The 18,468-nt window shown below is 39.7% G+C and overlaps 1 protein-coding gene across 1 annotated transcript in view; it reads left to right on the top strand.

Annotated features, from left to right (window-relative positions):
• Positions 1–17,915, top strand: part of SLC7A11 (solute carrier family 7 member 11) — a 60,384-nt gene extending 42,469 nt beyond the window's left edge. The window contains exons 7-12 of the mRNA XM_074865170.1: positions 3,610–3,733; positions 4,910–5,013; positions 5,512–5,608; positions 8,620–8,769; positions 10,475–10,652; positions 15,712–17,915. Of these exons, the coding sequence (XP_074721271.1) occupies positions 3,610–3,733; positions 4,910–5,013; positions 5,512–5,608; positions 8,620–8,769; positions 10,475–10,652; positions 15,712–15,779 (721 nt within the window). The 3' untranslated portion in view covers positions 15,780–17,915. The remainder of the gene's footprint in view (positions 1–3,609; positions 3,734–4,909; positions 5,014–5,511; positions 5,609–8,619; positions 8,770–10,474; positions 10,653–15,711) is intronic.
• The last annotated feature ends 553 nt before the right edge of the window (positions 17,916–18,468 follow it).

The following is an 18,468-nucleotide window of genomic DNA, read 5'->3' as shown; positions in this document are numbered from 1 at the left end:
TTGAATATTGTCTTGGCAGTAATGCATGAGACACTTCCAAATCATTGTATAGGCTTGAGGCTAACGTCAGCACTTCAAGGTCTACTCAGGAAAACAGCTGATTTGAAAAGAATTTTTCCTGATTTTGAAATCTGTTGAGATTTCACTCTGAGGTGAAATGCCAAAGGAAAGCACTGCCCTACAGTAACCAGTAGCCACTTCAGTGCAAGTTCAAGTCCTGGGCCTGCTTTAAGTAAATGAAATATTGCAGCCTCCCGTATCAACACACACAGTGCTATGGTTTTTAAGCCATTGGCCATTCTGAGGTCTTTACCTCTTGGACAACACTGATTCTAAGATTTTTTTCTTCTAAGAAATATCATACCCGTGGTCAGTTTTCCCATCAGAAGTTTTAGCTTCAATGAATCAAAATCTTAAAGTGAAAAATATTTTTTTCTTGAATTTTCTGACTCCCTCTACTTGAAAACTTGCAGCTAGGTGTGTGACAGTGGTGAATTTGTATTATATCAGAAACATGGATTATTGATGTGCTAATACCCTGTGTTGTGTTTGATTCATAGTATACAGAAATGAAAAGGTGAAATCTGCATCGATAGAGGCAATTTAATAGAAAACAGAACTGAGGTATGATTTTTCCTGATTTGGAGAGAAGATTTAGAAGTCTAGGAGAATACCTAAAATACAAGAAAATTGGTACAGTGATCCTCCAAGGAAAGGAGGTAATCTTTATTAGTAATGGCATTACAGTTTTTATGCCAGTGCAGTGACTGTAGTTCATAGCAGAGAGTTTGATAATGGGATCCTGTTGCAAATTGGGAACTGCCTCTTAAATTGGATGGATAGAAAAGACATGATTAAAACTCTCGCTTAGAGGTTTTACATACGGTTCGTACCTGTCTGTCTGTGCTTTCAGATGATTCGAGGACCAAGTGTAAATCCGAACTGAGGTGTCAGTGAGAAATGAACTGTACCGTATTACTCATCCCTGAAATCTTGAAACTGGCCTTTCATTTTTGTCTAAATCTGTCACCGAACGCAGTGGCTAATAAGCAGCACTCGGAGGGGCTGTGTGTGAGCATACGGCAGCCCTCTGAAGGCCTGCTCCTGTCGGGAGACAAAAGGAAATGCGACCTGAGTGCTTGCTTCGCTCAGAAGATGAGGACTCAGGAGCTTAGAAGTCACGGCATCCCTTTGTGCTGCTCCAGGCGTGAGTTATGATCTGCAGACTTTTTAATGAATACTGCTTGCTGACTAGATCTGGCTTGTTTTTTGGGTTTTATTCTTCTCCTGAGTTTTTGGTTTTGGTTTTGTTTTTGTTGGTATTGCTATCCAAGGGGGTTAATGCTCTTCAGCATAATAAAGCAGGACCCGGAGTGTTAAGAAAATGGTCATGTTTGGAAGCATGATTTATTTTTCCCCTCGGTTTTGAACTGCCATTTTGTTTTAGAGGAGATTAGACTGGGATTTAAATTAGAAGAGAATACAGCAAGCAGATGTTAGAACGGACAAAGATAGTTTGTTAAGTTTAACAATGTGGTTTCGGTCATTCAAATGGTATTTGTAAAAATAGTTCAAATTTGCTATTTTTGGCTGGAAACATTTTTTTAAGGTTGGAGTAAATGTTGATTTATCCAATAGTTTGATGGTTGAAGCATTCATCTGTGATGCAGAAGATATAATTAAAATCTCTGCTCTGAGATGCTTTGAAACCATGTATCCCTACCTTGAATGAGATGCTAAGTGGATTGAATTCAATTTACACACAGGTCAGGTAAGAAGCTTAACTACGCTGGTTGCAAAATATCAGGCAACTGAGCTACAAAAACATGTTTTGCAGAGATATATTATCAACACGCAGTTCTGCAGTACTTAAATCAGTAACTTTATGTTTTTCCCAGCAATACAACACTTGTATTCTGGGCTGTTTGCTCTGGTCCTTGCTATTGCCTTCTCCATCAACAAGCACATCCTACAAACTGACTGCCCTCCTTCCAGCTTCTTCACCTGTGGCCTTGTGTGTGAGGTAGCAGTGGATTAAGGCAGCATCATCATGTCTACCCAGCTCTGGTGCTGCAATATGGCACGATCCTCTTACCTACCTGTGTGTGGGTTAATGACAGTATTTGACACCGTGGTTTCTAAGGTGGGCAAGATGTGCAACAGCGATACTGTCCCACTTTATTTATTTATTTAGTCTCAGTGTAGAGGTTCTTTTCAGCTCTGTACAGGCATACTGATGTCAAGGACATCTTTGAGAAATAAGGACTGGTAGTGAAAAGGATTCTTACATCCTAAACCAACTGTGTTTCTTTAGAGAAAAATATCAGAAAATAATGGATCTTTGTGCTGGTTTTCAAAGCACCTTTTCCTTTGAGGTAATTGCAATAGTCCTTTAGGACTCTGCTTGTGGTTTCTTCTGGGACACCAGAATTCCTCGTTCCGTCTCTCCTTTCTCCCACCTGAGGGAGTGACCTTCACAATGAAGTTCTCTAAATATGGCAACCTCTCCATCTCTTCAAAAGTGATCTTAATATAGATAGCTGGAGGGAACTGGCCATGAAGCAGGAGCTCTCACCTCTCAGAGGGAGAGCACGTACTGCATGTTTCCAACTGCAACTCTTGGCCTTGGAATTAAAGGACCAAACACTGGTTTCAGATCTGAGCCTCCTCTTGGTGTGGTGCAGATATCAATGATATCAAGCAATGATATCAAGTGGAAAGAGACTAGAGTAATGCTTGAAGCATCTGGGTTTCATTCCTAACTTGAACATTTGCCTGCAGCATGGCTTCAGGCAAATTCACTGTGTCTCTTCTTTAAAATAGAAATAATTCTGCTTTTCTGTTTTGCTGACTGGGAGGACATGTTATAGAAGTTCAGTGTTATTTATTGGTGTGTTATTGTTCTGTCTTTTAGCGAAGATGTCAGGGATTTTGTACTGTTCAGTGGTATCTGTGCTGTGCTAACAGTACAAATCTGTGCTGTTCCTATTTCTGTGTCATTATCTGCCCTCATGTGTCACTGAATAGTGAGAGAGATAATTGCGATATGTTAAGGTGTGCAAGGGAATAATTGCACAGAGAAAGAAAAGGCAGAATTTCATATGCTAGACGTTTTGGCATCCAGGGGAAGATGTCACACCACCTCCAGGTCGGCAGTCATTGAGTGCCAGTAGGTATGTTGGAGATGCCACTGTGATTGCTTTCCTGCTAGACAGAGCTGGATCACCTGCATCTGTCATCTGTCTTATTGCTGGTTGAAGCACTGATACCTGCTGCCTTCCTATTGGGCTCATCTTGAAAGTCGATACGGGTAGGCAGCTCAAATGGGCCATATTTCTTGTATGGGAAGCATGGGGACCACAACCTCGTGGTGTCCCCAGAGGACTCCTCTCTCTAATGGTTTCTCACCTCCTCATTATAAACCTATTTGCTTTGTGTAGATGGCTTTGTTTAGATGTGTTATTTTTTACTGGTAGTTTCTAATTATGATATTGCGGGATCACCAAATGTGCATTCGCCATCATTAGTGGCTTCTTCTCATGTTATTTGTTTCATGTTCAGGGAATAGCAACCAGATTGCAAAATAATGAGCTACCTTGTGTATTTCAGAAACATACCCCTCGCAATATGCATTTCAATGATTATCGTCACAGTTGGCTATGTGTTAACAAACGTGGCTTATTTCACTACAATCAGTGCTGGGGAATTGCTGCTTTCAAAAGCTGTAGCAGTGGTAAGTTACAGAAGAAAAATACAAAGCTATGTCCCTGCTGCAGTTGTGTTTGTTGATATATTCTTATTTCCAGGGGAAAAAAATCAGGGGACATGTCCAGTCAGGCTTTTCTATGGCTCCTCTTTTACCCCACATACTAGCATCCCTGTGAAATTAGTCTCATTTTTGACTGATGAGTGGGATTGCACTTAAGGCCATCAATGGCATTTGTAATGTAATGTTAGACTGTATTTATTTACCTGATATAACAAAGTCAATAGGACTTAAATTTCATAGCCAAGTACATGCTTGAAAAATTGTGTTAAATTGTAGGCCAGACTCCTGGGAAGCAGGAAACACAGATATTTGTGGAAGCAGGAGCTCTGAACTATTTTTTGTAGCAAGAAGCAGTAACACTGTGTCTGCACGAGGTGCGTCCAGAGTACTTAGGAAGGGGGTTGCTGTGAATACTGGAGTTCATTTGAGAAGGAGTTAACCTGGCTTGGAAATAGTGCTTTGATTGTTCTTGCTGAATTGTGGTGATGACACTGATTTTTATATTTATGGTATCTGACTCAAAATGAGGAAATAAAAATTTCCATTTACTTTCCAGTAGTGACAGTGCCTGTGGCTATTTCAATTGACGTGGCATTTAAAAAATGATCAAATTCTGTAGCTCATGGGAGATTTAGAAACAAAACATTTTGCAAATCTGAAGAAAACTGTGCAAGTCTCCTGTGGTGCCCCAAACTCCAAATTAAGGCTCTTCTGGTAACCTAGAACAATAAAGTGTGAATGGATGGACTATACCACTGGGTAGCGTTAGCTAAGTAAAATGAAGGCTGCAGAAAAAAAGGTTTAGGTAAGCAGATCAGACCTTGATCCACTCAGAATGGGTCTTCTTTTTTGGAGTCATACTGGTCTAAACTGACATAAATCAGGGCCTGATTCCACCTTCATAGCATTGCCTCAACAGGCAATCTTCCACATGTAGTCAGGAGTAAGGGTGAGAGACATCACCCGCAGTAGCCTTGGTGTTATGAAGTAAGAGGTAACAAATGCACAGCACAACTTTCAGTGAGATGCAGAAAAGGGGTATAAATAAAACTTACCATACTTATTAGTTATTTGTTAATAGTGTAAAATTACTTTAAAGTTTTATGAAAAATCATTGTATGTTTCTCTCTCCTCTAACAGACCTTTGCTGAACGACTAATGGGAGACTTCTCTTTAGCTGTACCAGTATTTGTTGCTCTCTCCTGCTTTGGATCTATGAATGGTGGCATTTTTGCGGTCTCCAGGTGAGCACTGCTAATATTATACGGGGTGAAGCACGTGGGGTATACGCTGAAAGTAAGGAAGCAAGGGGAAGGGAGAGTAGGATTCATTCCTTTAGCAGGAAATGAAAAATGACTATAATGTTTACCAGGTGTGGGGCTTTTTCTCACTTTGTTCCTGTTGAGTTTAGCATCTTATTGTTAAAACCCTTTGAATGGTTTGGAAATGGATCCCTCTGAGCATAGCACTTAATTAATGGCTGTTTTGTTTCATGTGAAGGAGGGAAATAGGAGGGAAAATATTAATTAATTCCAAACACCAATCATAGTGTAAGGTGAGGAGAGAACACCTTCAGAGATTACTTTGATTTCTGTGTATGGGCTTCTCCTGCTAGTCTTTTCATTCAGAATACCTCAAACAAGCCTAAGAAGTGCTGCTGTGCTCTGTGACTTTCATGAGCCGCTTTGCCTAGTCACAGTAATGAGCACATTTAAAGTCTGTCCACATTTATTTCCCACCAGGATGTTCTTCGTTGCATCCCGCGAGGGTCACCTTCCGGAAATTCTCTCCATGATTCATGTCCGCAAGCACACTCCTCTGCCAGCTGTCATTGTTTTGGTAAATCATACAAACAAATGTTCCTGCAGAAGAATTCATATTACAGGCTTGCTCTGGAGGATTCAAACAGAATTTGGGCACTGCTTGAGTCTCATTTATTAATGTGTATGTGGACTTTGGGCAGGGCAGAGGACAGTAAAGATAGGAATGAGATTTGGGAGTTGTTCTTATTCTATCATCTCCTCCTTGCTATCCTGTCGGTAGCACTTGACTGCCTACTGCTGCAACCTAATTCATGTCTTATTGCCCTTTATTTCTAAGGACCTGCTAGTGATGAGCTAGTTCCCTTTCAGAGAAACAAAATCCAGTTAAACAAACAAACAAAAAAGGGATTCATTTAACTGAAAGTGTAGCTAAACACCAGCATCTGGGAGCACCCTAAAGGCTCATTATACCACCTTATAGTGAAAAATGCAAACAATTATGTACTAAGATAATGGAAGGGGAACCCTCAGCAGTGCAGTGTAGCAGTGATTAAAAAATGAGAGAACGTGTGCCTGGGCAATAGTCTGTGAATTGTCTAAGGAAAAACACCAGTATTATAGTGGAAATCCTATTACTGACTTCTAAAATAGCAGCAGAACTAAATGTTGGCCATGTGTTTGCATTCTGGACTAATTTGTATGGTAAAATGTTAGGACAAAATGTCAAAATACTGACCTCAAACCTCAGTTGCATAGTGCCAAGATGATTTCCACTTGTAGTCTTCATAACCGTGGGTGTTCAGCCCCTCTTTTGGGACCAATGACTGTAATGCATCTGGACAGGCCTCTGCATCTGTGGGGAGTGCTGGCCACAGCAGGAGATGCATGTACATCTATGAGTCTATGCTAGTAAGATCAGATGCTTGTACTGGAATTTAAATCAGTTTTTGCTATAGATGCCTATAAGCTCACTTCTGAAGTGCCAGCTGAAGTGTTGAATTTTATATATGCACATACAACTGTAGGCTTTCAACTTTTGAAAATTAGGCAACGCGATTATGGTGAAAAGTTTTAATGGAATTCCTTTTACATAAGCATTTCCTTTGCATTTTACTTCTTCGGGCTAAAATAGTCATACCTTTCAGGTAAACTGCATTGACTGTTTTCTGTGGAATGAAATGCACAAAATGTGGTTTTTTGTTGGTTTGTTTTTTTTTTTTTTTTCCTGAAAGACATTTTCTGCTATTGCATCTGGTCCTGTTACACAAGTGCATTGATTTCCTTTGAAAAAGTCAGATTCTCATATGATGATGGCTTTCTTTCAGAGACTGTTTTGTTTTTTTTTTTTTTCACCCTTACTGCAACTACATTAGTTGCAGGATATATTCTGCATCAATAGTCTGCATTTTAGCATTTTTGTATTTTATTTCTTCTGCCAAGGTCTACACACTGTAAGAAAGGAAAGAGCTCTTGAGGAGAAACTGAGAATATGACCGTGTTCAGTGTTTGAGGCTTGTTAAATTAAAATGCATTTTTGGGAATTAAGAAATCTGTTTATGTACATATGTCTTGGTATTTGATAGATGTGTGTGTAGCAGCTCCAAGAAATCATGCAATGTGATTGTAACCATATTTCTTTTTTTTTTCTTGATAGCTTTCCTTCTCTGTTCATGGGGAAGGATGGTTGGCATTGCCATGGTTGTATCTGAGATTTTAAATGTTTAGGGACTGAGTCTATATAGAAGAAATCTTGCCCAATATAATTCAGTGGTAAAATTTCCTTTGACCTTTACAGAGAAGGAGTTTGCTTAATATCTGTGTGTAGAGAACCAAGCACTTTGTAAGGCATTAGAGGTTGGAAGCCAGAGACCCATATTTGAAATATCGATCCTTCTGGTTCAAATCCATTCTGTCTTCACTGTTTAAAAAAAAAAAAAAAAAAAAGAAAAGAGAGAGAGGCTGTGAGTTTAGATAACTAATACAAATTAGTTTTCCTTACATAAAAATATAGGCCAGCATTTTACTGCATCTGCAGTTGACTTCACCTGTTGCCTTGTTATAAACCTAGAGAGGCTGTCGCTGCCAGGGTCTTCACCCTTGCTGAACAATAAGGGTTACAGTGAAGTTGACTCGTTCCTTCATCCCCAAATGCAAGGACTGTGTCATTGCTGGCATAAGGTGTCTCATGTGGGAAGTGTGGACTTGCCTGCAGAGTTGATCCAAGCTACAAATACTCTCCTTTTGTCCAGAGATTATCCTGAAATAGATCCCTGTAGCCTACACTAATCATCTAACCCAAGGCGGAACACTCTAGTTTGTACATAAGCTTTTGCCTGCCTCGCAGAAGTGTTGTATCTCAAAACAGCTTTTTAATGAGGAAATGTATTTATTCTAGTGTCCCCTCTCCTCCTTGCTGTTCAGTAGCCACCTGAGTGACAGCTCAATGCTTCTCTCTGCTTAGAAACGTTTGCATTTCTGAAGTGCAATAAATCTACACCCTGCAAGCCTGAAAGGCATACTGCAAACACAAGCTGGTGGCAACCGGGTGTGCCCAGGTGGCATCCCATGCTGTGTAACTACCCCCTACCATGCCCTCTCTGCTGAGCTCCCCTGTTCCAGCCTGGGGGAGTATAAGACTTTATCCTTCCACAAGACACCTAGAAACCTCCATTTTCATATGATCAGATGTGACCAAAATTTATTTTGATTTATCATTTGCATCAGTGATGAGCAAGTAAAACTGCAGTGGGCTAGTATATTTGTCAGGTCCTGAGAGAACGGTGCCCAGGATGCTCAAGCATTTTGGTGGTGCCTGTGTATTTGTCTGGGTCATAGAGGACAGATATGTATTGATCACGTGTGGCCACCTGGGACAGATATATATTGATCAAACATGATCTCAGGGGACAGATAGGTATTGATCACACACCTGATTGCATGACAAAGGCAGGCCCAAAGTCTGTGGCCCTCAGGTGTCTCTGCAAAAGGCTCTGCTGCTTGTCCCTGTGGAAAAATTTGACATCACTGCTGTACAATAATAGAGATCAATCCACTAAATCCCTCTTATGCTCCGAATTTCTTTTGCAGCATCCTCTCACAATGATAATGTTATTCAACGGGGATCTCTACAGCCTCCTGAATTTCCTCAGTTTTGCCAGGTGGCTTTTTATTGGACTAGTAGTTGCTGGGTTGATTTATCTCAGATATAAACGTCCTGATATGCCTCGTCCTTTCAAGGTAACCTCCGCTCTCTACTGTTTTACATGAATCCTTCTCCCTCCTATCTATCGTGTAGTCAGACAGTAAAGAAATATTTTCTGATGTAGAAAGCTAACCTCTTTTTCAAGAAAAACAGAGTTAATAGAAAACAGTCTTTTGCACTGAAGGGTGTCCAAGTGTTTTTCTGCAAGCTCCCCAGAGCTATGCCAGCTGTGTTCCCTTCTGAAAGATAATTCTTGCCTCTTCTCTGGTGCTTGGGGGACAGTGACTGAAGGTTCTGTGCCAAAGTGAAGGTGTTTGCTCAGTTTTGCCTGTCTGTCGCGTTGAGGCACTGTGATGCAAGCTGTGTGAAAATACCTCTAGTCCTGTGTAGTCACAGAGGGTTCAGACTGCAAATATTGGGGTTACATGTGCCAACCTGCTTTTCAGCCAGTCCTCTATTTAATGTCCCCTTTGATAAAGGTCTGAATAATTTTGCCACCAGAATTCATGTCAAGCGTAAGCATTAATATTAAACATTTATTTCATTGCCTATCCAATATCAAATATGCTAATTTGATGTGCAGATAAGTTGTTCGTGCTATTATTATGATATTTGGGGCTTGCAATGGATTTGCAGACACAGTTATTTTGAACCCAGAAAGAAAATGCTAATAGTCTGGCCCATTGAACAGTAGCTGTTTTGGCCTTGGTTTTGCCATTCTTCTTGCTTATTTTAAGTAACATCTTACAAAGTAAGTTGTTCCATTGTGTATCTGGAAAGATAACGTCCATCATGAAAAAAATGGAGGAATCTATCCCTATTTATATATTTCCAAGAAGCCTATTCTGTGAAGAACTAAGAATGTGTGTTGTTGCATTCTTGTAGGTATATCTGTAAATAAGAAGGTCAACAGCACAACCTATTTTGCTTTGATTTAAAAAAAATGCTTTGACAGTGCACAAAAGAGGAACAGTAATGCTTCAAGGCATGAAAGGAAGAGAATAATCTCCAAGGAATTCTTCAATTCTCCGTTACACCAAACATCTTGCAAGCCGTGCCTGTAGGCGTTTCCTTCAGAGAGGTGCTAACATAGGGATTGTAGTGGTGTTCTTTAAAATTGAGAGAATTAATTTGAAATTGTTATTTTTTGTACTTTCAACAGTGCCACTGATAACGTTATCAGTCATACAGTCAGAAAGTGCTTTTTCCATAGCTATCAGTTGCATAATGCTTTCAAATATCTTTATCACTAGTCAAATTGGTGTTTAATTTGCTCTCTTCCTGCTAGATTTTGATTTTTACCTTAGGAAGAAAATCAATATGTTCTTAATAGTTTTAAAAGGTGACTTGAGCTCCTGGTTGTGTTTTAAAATGTTTCCTAATAGGTAATTATCAAAGAGGAAATCTTTACTGTTAGTGCTGCTTACTTATCTACTGGGGGATTAGAGAAAGGTAGTGTAACTTATTTACAGCCCTTACGTTTTAAGAGACGTAAAACACTGTACTGTTTTAGTGTGTAATTAAAAGAATTCTGTGGTACTCACTGCATAGCACTCTGCATAGCCTGGCTTCTACAGTCACTGACATTTTGTGTGCAGGTTCTAGATAACCATATTTCTCCAGAACTACACCGTACTGCTGGGTTTTATCCAATTTATGCTTCATGGAACATTAAATGCCATAGTCATTCAATAACAAGCTCAATGTAAAGTAATGGGGTTTTGTGTGGTTATGTTTCAGGTGCCTCTCTTTATTCCAGCATTGTTTTCCTTCACCTGCCTCTTCATGGTTGCACTGTCACTTTACTCTGATCCAGTGAATACAGGGATTGGATTTGCAATAACCCTGACTGGAGTTCCTGCCTACTACCTCTTTATTGTATGGGACAAGAAGCCAAAGTGGTTCAGAAAGCTCCTAGGTAAGTCCCAGTGGGACTCCTCTCCTTTGTGCTGACTCTGGGAATTTCTCAGGGCTCCCCAGTTGTGAAATCCTTCCAATCGATCCTCTCAGCCGCTCTGAGCTGGGGATGACAATGCAAGTTCCTTTTCGGTGCATGCTATAGCATTGTTCTGCCGGTTACAATCAATGTCTGCTAACTAATGAGATACGTTTACATCAAGCCTGCTCTTCAGCTAATGATTGACTTCAAATGAGTGGATGCTTCTCCTCCTGTCCCCTTCTCCCCTCCTTCCCTCCCTCCCTCCCCTACAGATATCTGATTCCTTTTAAATCACCCACCTCCCTCTCCTGGCCGTTGGCCTACACTAATAGAGGCCACTAACAATTACACTCCTAGGAGAATCAGTTTGAAAAGATAAACATCACAGTTGTGATGGCAGGGTGGGCTTAGTGCTCCCTGCTGAGACCATGTGTCTGTGGACCACTGAGGAGTATTTGGAATGGGACAGGCTCAGGCAGGCTTGGTATGGGAATATTGTCCTTAGCGGTGGCTCCCGACAAAATTATAGCAAAATATACTGTTCCTGACACACCTCTGTGGAAATTGTTCCTGTGCTTCATGAAAAACGACTTCTGTGTGACTCAGCTGTAGTATTTCACACCTGAAATACACTGAGAATCATTTTTATACCATTTCTGAAAGTTTTTTATATCATTTGTGGAAGTTCTGATGTGTTGGAGAAGGGTTATTTGGAGCATTTCAATCAGAAGGAAGTCAGTATCATTTATTACAGCTACCCATTCTTTTTTTTGTTACTCATCATGATAGGTTTCCAAAATGGAGGTAATTTTCAAAACATGAACCAAGAAAATAGGCAAAATATTTGAGGAATGACAGATAATTTATTAAAAAAAACTGAAAGAAAATCTCTTCTGCTGCAAAAGAAAAACTCAACCCATAAATAGTTTATTTGTATAGGTGCTGAATCACAGATACATACCGGCTTCTGTGCTTCGGTCTTAAGGGATGATTTAAAATGAGCTGCTCACAATAAAAGAATGGGCTTTTTATATGTATGTTGTTATACTATAACATTTTATATGTATTTTGCCTCTATAAATATAGGTTATATAGGTATATCCTATATGTTGTAGGATCTATGAATTTCCCTCTCAATTCATGCTGGAAAGTCCATAGACAATAAGGTAGAAAGTCAGAAAAAGGTGTTCATTTAAGGCCAGTACACTCTGGTCACCTTAATTTTATATCCATAAAGTTATAAATTACTTGCAATGTCCTGGGAATGGGTAGAAAGCTCCAGTACAAATGAAAACAGTTGTATGCAAAAGGACATTCTATTAAATAGTTGGTTTTTGTGTCTGTTTATAATTTCTCAGCCTTGACATTTAGGAGCTAGGAAATTTTCCCTTATCAAACCCAGGAGATTTTTGGCATTTTCTGTGAAGTCTCAGAGGTTTTGGAATACAGTTACTTGACACTCTGGCCACAGGATGCCAGTGTTGAACTACATTACTTGGGTGAGAGAAAAAAATATTCTCTTTAAGGTAGACTGGGTAGATGTGAAGCTTTTCCTGCCAGCTGTGACAATGAAGGTGAATCTTTTAGCTTTTCAGATAACACAAAATTTTCCTCCTAGAAAGAAGGCCTGGTGCCTGAGTAATACCTACGGATGGACGCAGTGTACTGTCTCAGAGGGGAAAGCAGCAGTTGCCAGTCAGTGGATGAAACAGCTTGTTTTCTTTGCAATTATTATTCCCAAAATAACAACAGTAATGACAGAAAACTGATGCTGACAGTTTTGGGGTGGAGCAGAGTAGAGATTTACTTGTTAAATAGAAAGATTACGTTTTTCCCTCAGAAGAAGCAATAAACCTTCTGTGTGGAGTCTTTAAACTGGCATTATTTTGTGAGTGTTAAGGGAGTTCCGCTGTATAGCCTGAGAGCATTTTTCAAAGGCATTGAATGAGGATAAATTCACTTAAAGTACCTCTGTGAGATATACAAAAGAAAAGTCACTGGGCAGCTGCAAGCTTGATATTCTAACCCTGAAACAATATGCATTAGGTGTACATAGGCATGAAAAAGTAATTCCAGATGAGGTAAAGGACAGCATGAAAAAATGGGATTGTCATTTAAGAGGTGAATTTTTGCCAGATTAACTGAGTAACTTCCTTTGAAAAGAAAACTGATTTTTCTAGACAAAAGAGGTTATGATAGATCCAATCTACTTAGACTTCAACATAACATCTCATGTAGTACCACATGGGAAGTTAAAGCCTGTTAGTCTGAACATTGTGCTAACAAGATTAGTCCCAGGCTGCTTCATCTGTGCAGCTCAGCGCATGACCAGGGTGGTGTGGGGCTCTCTTGACCCATTTCCAAAGTCATCTTGTTGGGGAACTTGACTTGTTTAGCTACCCAGACATGCTTTGGAGATGAGAGATGACTGCTGCTCATAAACCCTACATGGAACACGTGCTATTGAAGTAAAGGACAGCACTGATGCGAAAACACATGGGTACAGACCAGACCCACATAAGGTTAGACTGGATATTCAGAATAGGTAAGGATCAGAGAAGGATGTTGAACAATCAGGATGAGTAGTGGGATAAAAGATCCAGCCTAAAGATGAGTACATTTACGAAAGGGGTTTCAGGCTGGTTACAGTAGCAAAGTCCTAGAATGGGTTACCCAAGAAATCCTTTCCAAGGCAGAACGTCTTTGTTCTGTATGTCTGAACTGTCCTTAATGGCATTTATATTGCCCATTCTCCTTACCAAATTACCGTATTGAACAAAACGTAACTTCACACTTTGTGGGGTTAATAGAGTCTGGGTGGTATTTTGCAGTGAGAATAACATTTTGTTCTCTCCTCTTCCAAAGAAATTTTGCTGTAACACCAGATGTGCTGGGACAAATCATTTTCAGCTAGTACAGGCTTCATTTGACCTCAGCTTTCTGGCTGTTTGTAGAACTAATGTGAAAATGAAAAAAGTCAAGCCTAGCAAATCCTACAAAGCAGATCGGTGTGTAAAAGGATGTGGCACCAGCATGAGAACGCTTCTGTTTGGACTTCCTCAGTTGAAAACCCAACCTTAGACTCTTATTTAAAACATCTATGTCTTTACAGTGGATTGAATTACACGGAGCTTAAAAGTTGAATCCTGCTTTCTTCATAGCCTGAGCCCATACTGGAAAAGAGATCTGCATATATAACAAAATGTCTTTTTCAGGGTTATTTACAAACAGCAGAGGATGACACTTCCTCACTCAGGGCATAGTGTTATATGCTCAGTTTGCTTCTCTTTGTCAAGTTTGTGATATTGGGATCTGCAGGAAATCATCTTCACATTTTGCTGTCGCAGGTTTCATATCCAGTCTCATACATATGGAGTAAATTACTGCTTTCTTTCCTCATCCAAGCTTTATGTGGTGCTTATGTAGATGCCCGATCTGACTTTTTTATAAAGGTTGTCCCCTGGGACCTATTTACAGTGAATTTTCCTCTTGAAAGGGAAAATTAGGGTTTGGTTTCAAGTTGGGGGACACGTCTTTACTGTCATGGTACGTTAAGTTGTCTTGTTACAAATGTGAAATTCATCCTGTAACTGCAGGTACTGCTCAAAGCAAAAAATATAAAGATACTGACTGGAGACAGAACATTTTTTTGGGGAAATACTCCTTACACTGTCTTATCCTGACTATATTGCAACCAAGCAAGTACCCCAGCCCCCCCAACTTGTCTGATTGCTCCTCCATGGCTTCATCCCAGCACAGAGCAAAACTACTGCATGGAGACAGAAGAGTGGCAGCTGCCTCCTGCCACAGTGAGGGCACGGTCTTGCTGCAGGTGGCTCTGTCTGGTTTGTCGAACAAGATCTTAAAATCACAGCCAGCTCTCGAGATGCTTAGGCTTTCCCTCTGCTACCATATCCTTTTCCAAGAGCTGTTACACCATAGCTCAGCTTGACAGAAAGTCTGTTTTTCTTCTTCCTTTGCTCAGTTTCAATTCTGGAAGGAGTGGGATGGCAGGGGCAAAGCCCTGCTGGCTTCCTGCTGCTGGCTTTCCTCCTGCCCTTCACCCTGGCCATGCTCAACCCAGCTCTGAAGTCCCTGCTGTGGGTAGGGGAGGGAGACGAGAGCAAAATGCAGTCCCTGTTGATTCTCAGCCTCTTTGACCCCATCAGTTTACAGTCTAAGGGCAACCTGGCTTTGCACTGAACTGGTGACTTCCAGAGAGAAGAGCAAAAGATGGTAGAGTCTGCCTTAGGAGAGCAGGAAAGTAGTATCAGTTCATATCTTCTGTGAGTTGTGCTGTTTTACCCTCCTTGCTTTTACACTCATGTAAATGCAGACATGTCATGCTAGACAAGGAAAATCAGAACTTTCTCTTTACAACAACTCCTGCTTGTTTAAAATGGGTTACTAAAGAAAAGTAACAAGTGAAAGGAGTGGTAAGAGAATGCTCTTTTACTATTCTATGTGTAAATTAACCACGCCATTTATGAATCAGTACCTTAAACAGAAAACCACCAAAACCACCAGAAGGAAACCAATGTCCAGTGTGACAAAAAGACAGCATGAAGTTGCTTTGGATGTGCGACATTCTTAGACCTGTGAAGCTTTGTAATCTTTGTTTCCTTTATTTTAATTTTTGTTTTCTTTTTTTGCCTAGGCAAATCTTGACACAGCTGTTTGAACTCTTTCAGACTTATTTCAACATTGCAACTTTGTTAAAACTAAGCAGTTGTGCAGTGCAGTCATGCTTTAAGATAGCCTTTAAATGCATTCAGACTTTTATTGAACAAGTTTATACCTCCATACCTTTCCATTATAATTGTATATCATAGCCTTGGATCAGAGGCAGAGAAAACATAGTTAAAAAGAAAAACAAAATTGAATCAGACATTTAAATTATATGTGCACCTGGTATATATGACTGCTGTGAACTGTATGTGCAAGTAGGCTGTATGGCAGCTAAGATAATTCTCCTGACTGCTTCTGCCTTCTCCATCCCAACCAAAACTTCCCATGTGTATGCTTTTTATCTTTCCAGACAGGGTAACTGTAACGTTGCAAATCCTCTTGGAAGTCGTCCCGTCAGAGGAAGACCAGAAACCATGATCTTCATGTACAGCTTTTGGCTTGGTGTTTCATTTCAACCTGAGGAAGAGGGGAGGGAGATTTCTCCCCCTACCTAATGTTCTGCAAACTGGAGGAACTGAGATGGATACCGAGCGAGTCAGTTACCAGAACTGTATTTTATGATGTTGATTTTATGATTTTTTTACTGTGGTTGGTTTATATGCAGAAAGCAAGAACTTGTGCGATGAGGGAACTCATCTCTTCGCTATTTCTTTTGTTACAGTGTCATATTTTAACAAACCATAGGTTCATTACACTAGGATTTTTGTTGTGTTGTCACTGAAAATAGGTTTAAGCAACGTGTAAGTAATAATCAGGTGTACTGTGAAGAATGTATCCTGCTTGCTGTCCCTGAAGAGCCCAACTCTTACCAGAGAAAGCTCTACTGAGATTCACTTACTAATGTTCTTCCCATCATTCCATTTGGCAGCCTGATTTGACTTCTTTTGGCTTGCTGGGAGCACCAGCACACCAAGGCAGAAGCACAGCAGATTCCACAGCTTTGTGGTGGCAAGCACAATGTTTTTTCATTCCAGAATTGTTATACTATAACCAATGGGAGCATCTTCTGAGAATTAATATTTCTTCCAGTGGGCAGGGAGGTTTTAGCCTGGAGGCAGTAATTTCATACGTGTTAAAGTCCGGATATGATTACTGTTTTTACCACTGTTTCTTCATGTACATATGTATAGGAAATACAGCAACTGAGCAATCACCTTCAAATAAGTCAAAATATTTGAATGTGACCTCCGCTGCTGTTTGAATTTTCTATCTGGAAGCATATGGACCTGCAGTTACCAGTCAGGCAAACCTGATTTTAAAGTTTTATATCATTGTCAGTGGACAGAAATGAATAATAGTCACTGGTGGGAATACTGTATAGACATGGCAATAAATGCAACACCTATTTATGAATAAGGTATAAGGCAAGCTACAACAGATTTGTTGATTCGAGTAGGATATGTGCCTAATCTGTGGGCTTTTCATTCAAGCACACTCCAGCTAACTGGGATTTGAAACACCAAGGAACAGGTGCTCTGCTAATGTCTTCTTTCGGGTTTTATCTTGGCAAAAACAGAGAAAGGCCATCAAAACTGATAAAATCAAACAAAATTCATTTTCAGAATGATGTTTGAGCTGAGATTTGGCTCAAATATGAGCTGAAGTTTTGCCCTTTTTTTCAAGATAGTTGTAGATAAATAAATTTTTTAATGCTTAGAAATTGAGTTTTATATTGTTAGTTGAAGACTACTCAACCTTAAGGTTAAGGTTTGCTATCGCTCTGTTAAGAATATAATGCTTAAATATTGAATGCACTACTTTTTGAGCTGTTTGCTATCAGGAAGTCATATGTTTCATGAAAACTTTTATGGAACTAAGCAACATTAAACTTCCTAAATTGGGAGAAAAGCACAACTAGTAGCCAGACCACTACAGTAAAGGGAGACTGTGTATTGTGTATGTGTTGTATATATCCAGAATATCTACCATTTTAAGGGTGTACAGTAAAATGTCTTAAATTTATACATGTTTTTCTTTCTCGTATTTCTATGGTAGAATTTCATAGAAGTAGGGAAATGGGAGTAACTGATTATGAGAAGAGCAGTAATTTAAGACACAGAAAACACTTTGCAAACAATATTTTAAATGTTTTCTGTTTACAGTAACTTAAAGTGTTATTTGAAACTTTTTTAGGCAAACATTTTGAGAGAGATTTTGATGTTGACAGTGCATGTGTTTAATTAGTATTCACCTTTGGGTCAGAATTCTGCTTTTGAGGCCACCTCCTGCCATCCCAGTTCACCAGGGTTTGGCCTGTGTCATTGTGGAACATCTTCAGAGTACACAAACTGCATTTCTCTCTGATAAAAATAAACTGCCTGACTCCCTCCAGGGGCACATCTAGCACACTCCTCCGTGGATGGATGCTGAGCACGTGGGATCCTGCCAGAGCTAGTCCAAAGCAAAAACCTCCTGAACATTGATAGTGTGAATGCTGGGTTTTCAGCACCAACTGTTTCACTCCACATATTGTTCACTCCTATTGTGCCGCGTTACTTGAAAGTTTAAATGTAGGCAGTGTTAACTTGTAGAAATAAATGGGCTCTGTAAATATAACTGAATGTTGCTTTATTTTCCTGTCGTGGACTTTAAAGTTTAGAAACGTTTCTGAAGCCTGATTCAATGACCACATTTTACTAGGTTTATTTCATGCAAGGGGTTAATTTGTCTCAAGACCAATCCTATGACTCACTGATTGTGAAGCTGTATATTTTGGGAAGAAAAAAATAATTGCCTGTAAAATAAAAAACTATTTTTTGGAAAACGCACAGGGATTCTAATTTCAGGTTTAGTTTCTTTAACACGTATAATCACAATACAAAATATTGTAATTGGTTTTCCACTGTGTTATAAAAGTCAGTATTAAGGACTTTCATTACACCTGGAAGTGAAGTATATCCTCACAAATGGAGGAAAAACAGGTTAAAAAACTTTTTTAAAGCACCAAGTAATTTTTAAAGACTTTTAAAAGTATTCTCTCCAGAGTCATGAAGGAAATTCTTCTAGAATAAAGGATAAGCTTTACACATTTTTTTTCTTATTAAGGCCTGAGATGGTTAGGCCAATGAGACTACTTCTGTGGAGAACTTTAGTCACCCTTAATTAT

Source organism: Strix uralensis, chromosome 4, assembly GCF_047716275.1.
Source record: "Strix uralensis isolate ZFMK-TIS-50842 chromosome 4, bStrUra1, whole genome shotgun sequence".
Classification (NCBI taxonomy): Eukaryota; Metazoa; Chordata; class Aves; order Strigiformes; family Strigidae; genus Strix; species Strix uralensis.
The sequence above is the reverse complement of the archived record's forward strand: the minus strand, read 5'-3'. Positions and strand labels throughout refer to the sequence as shown.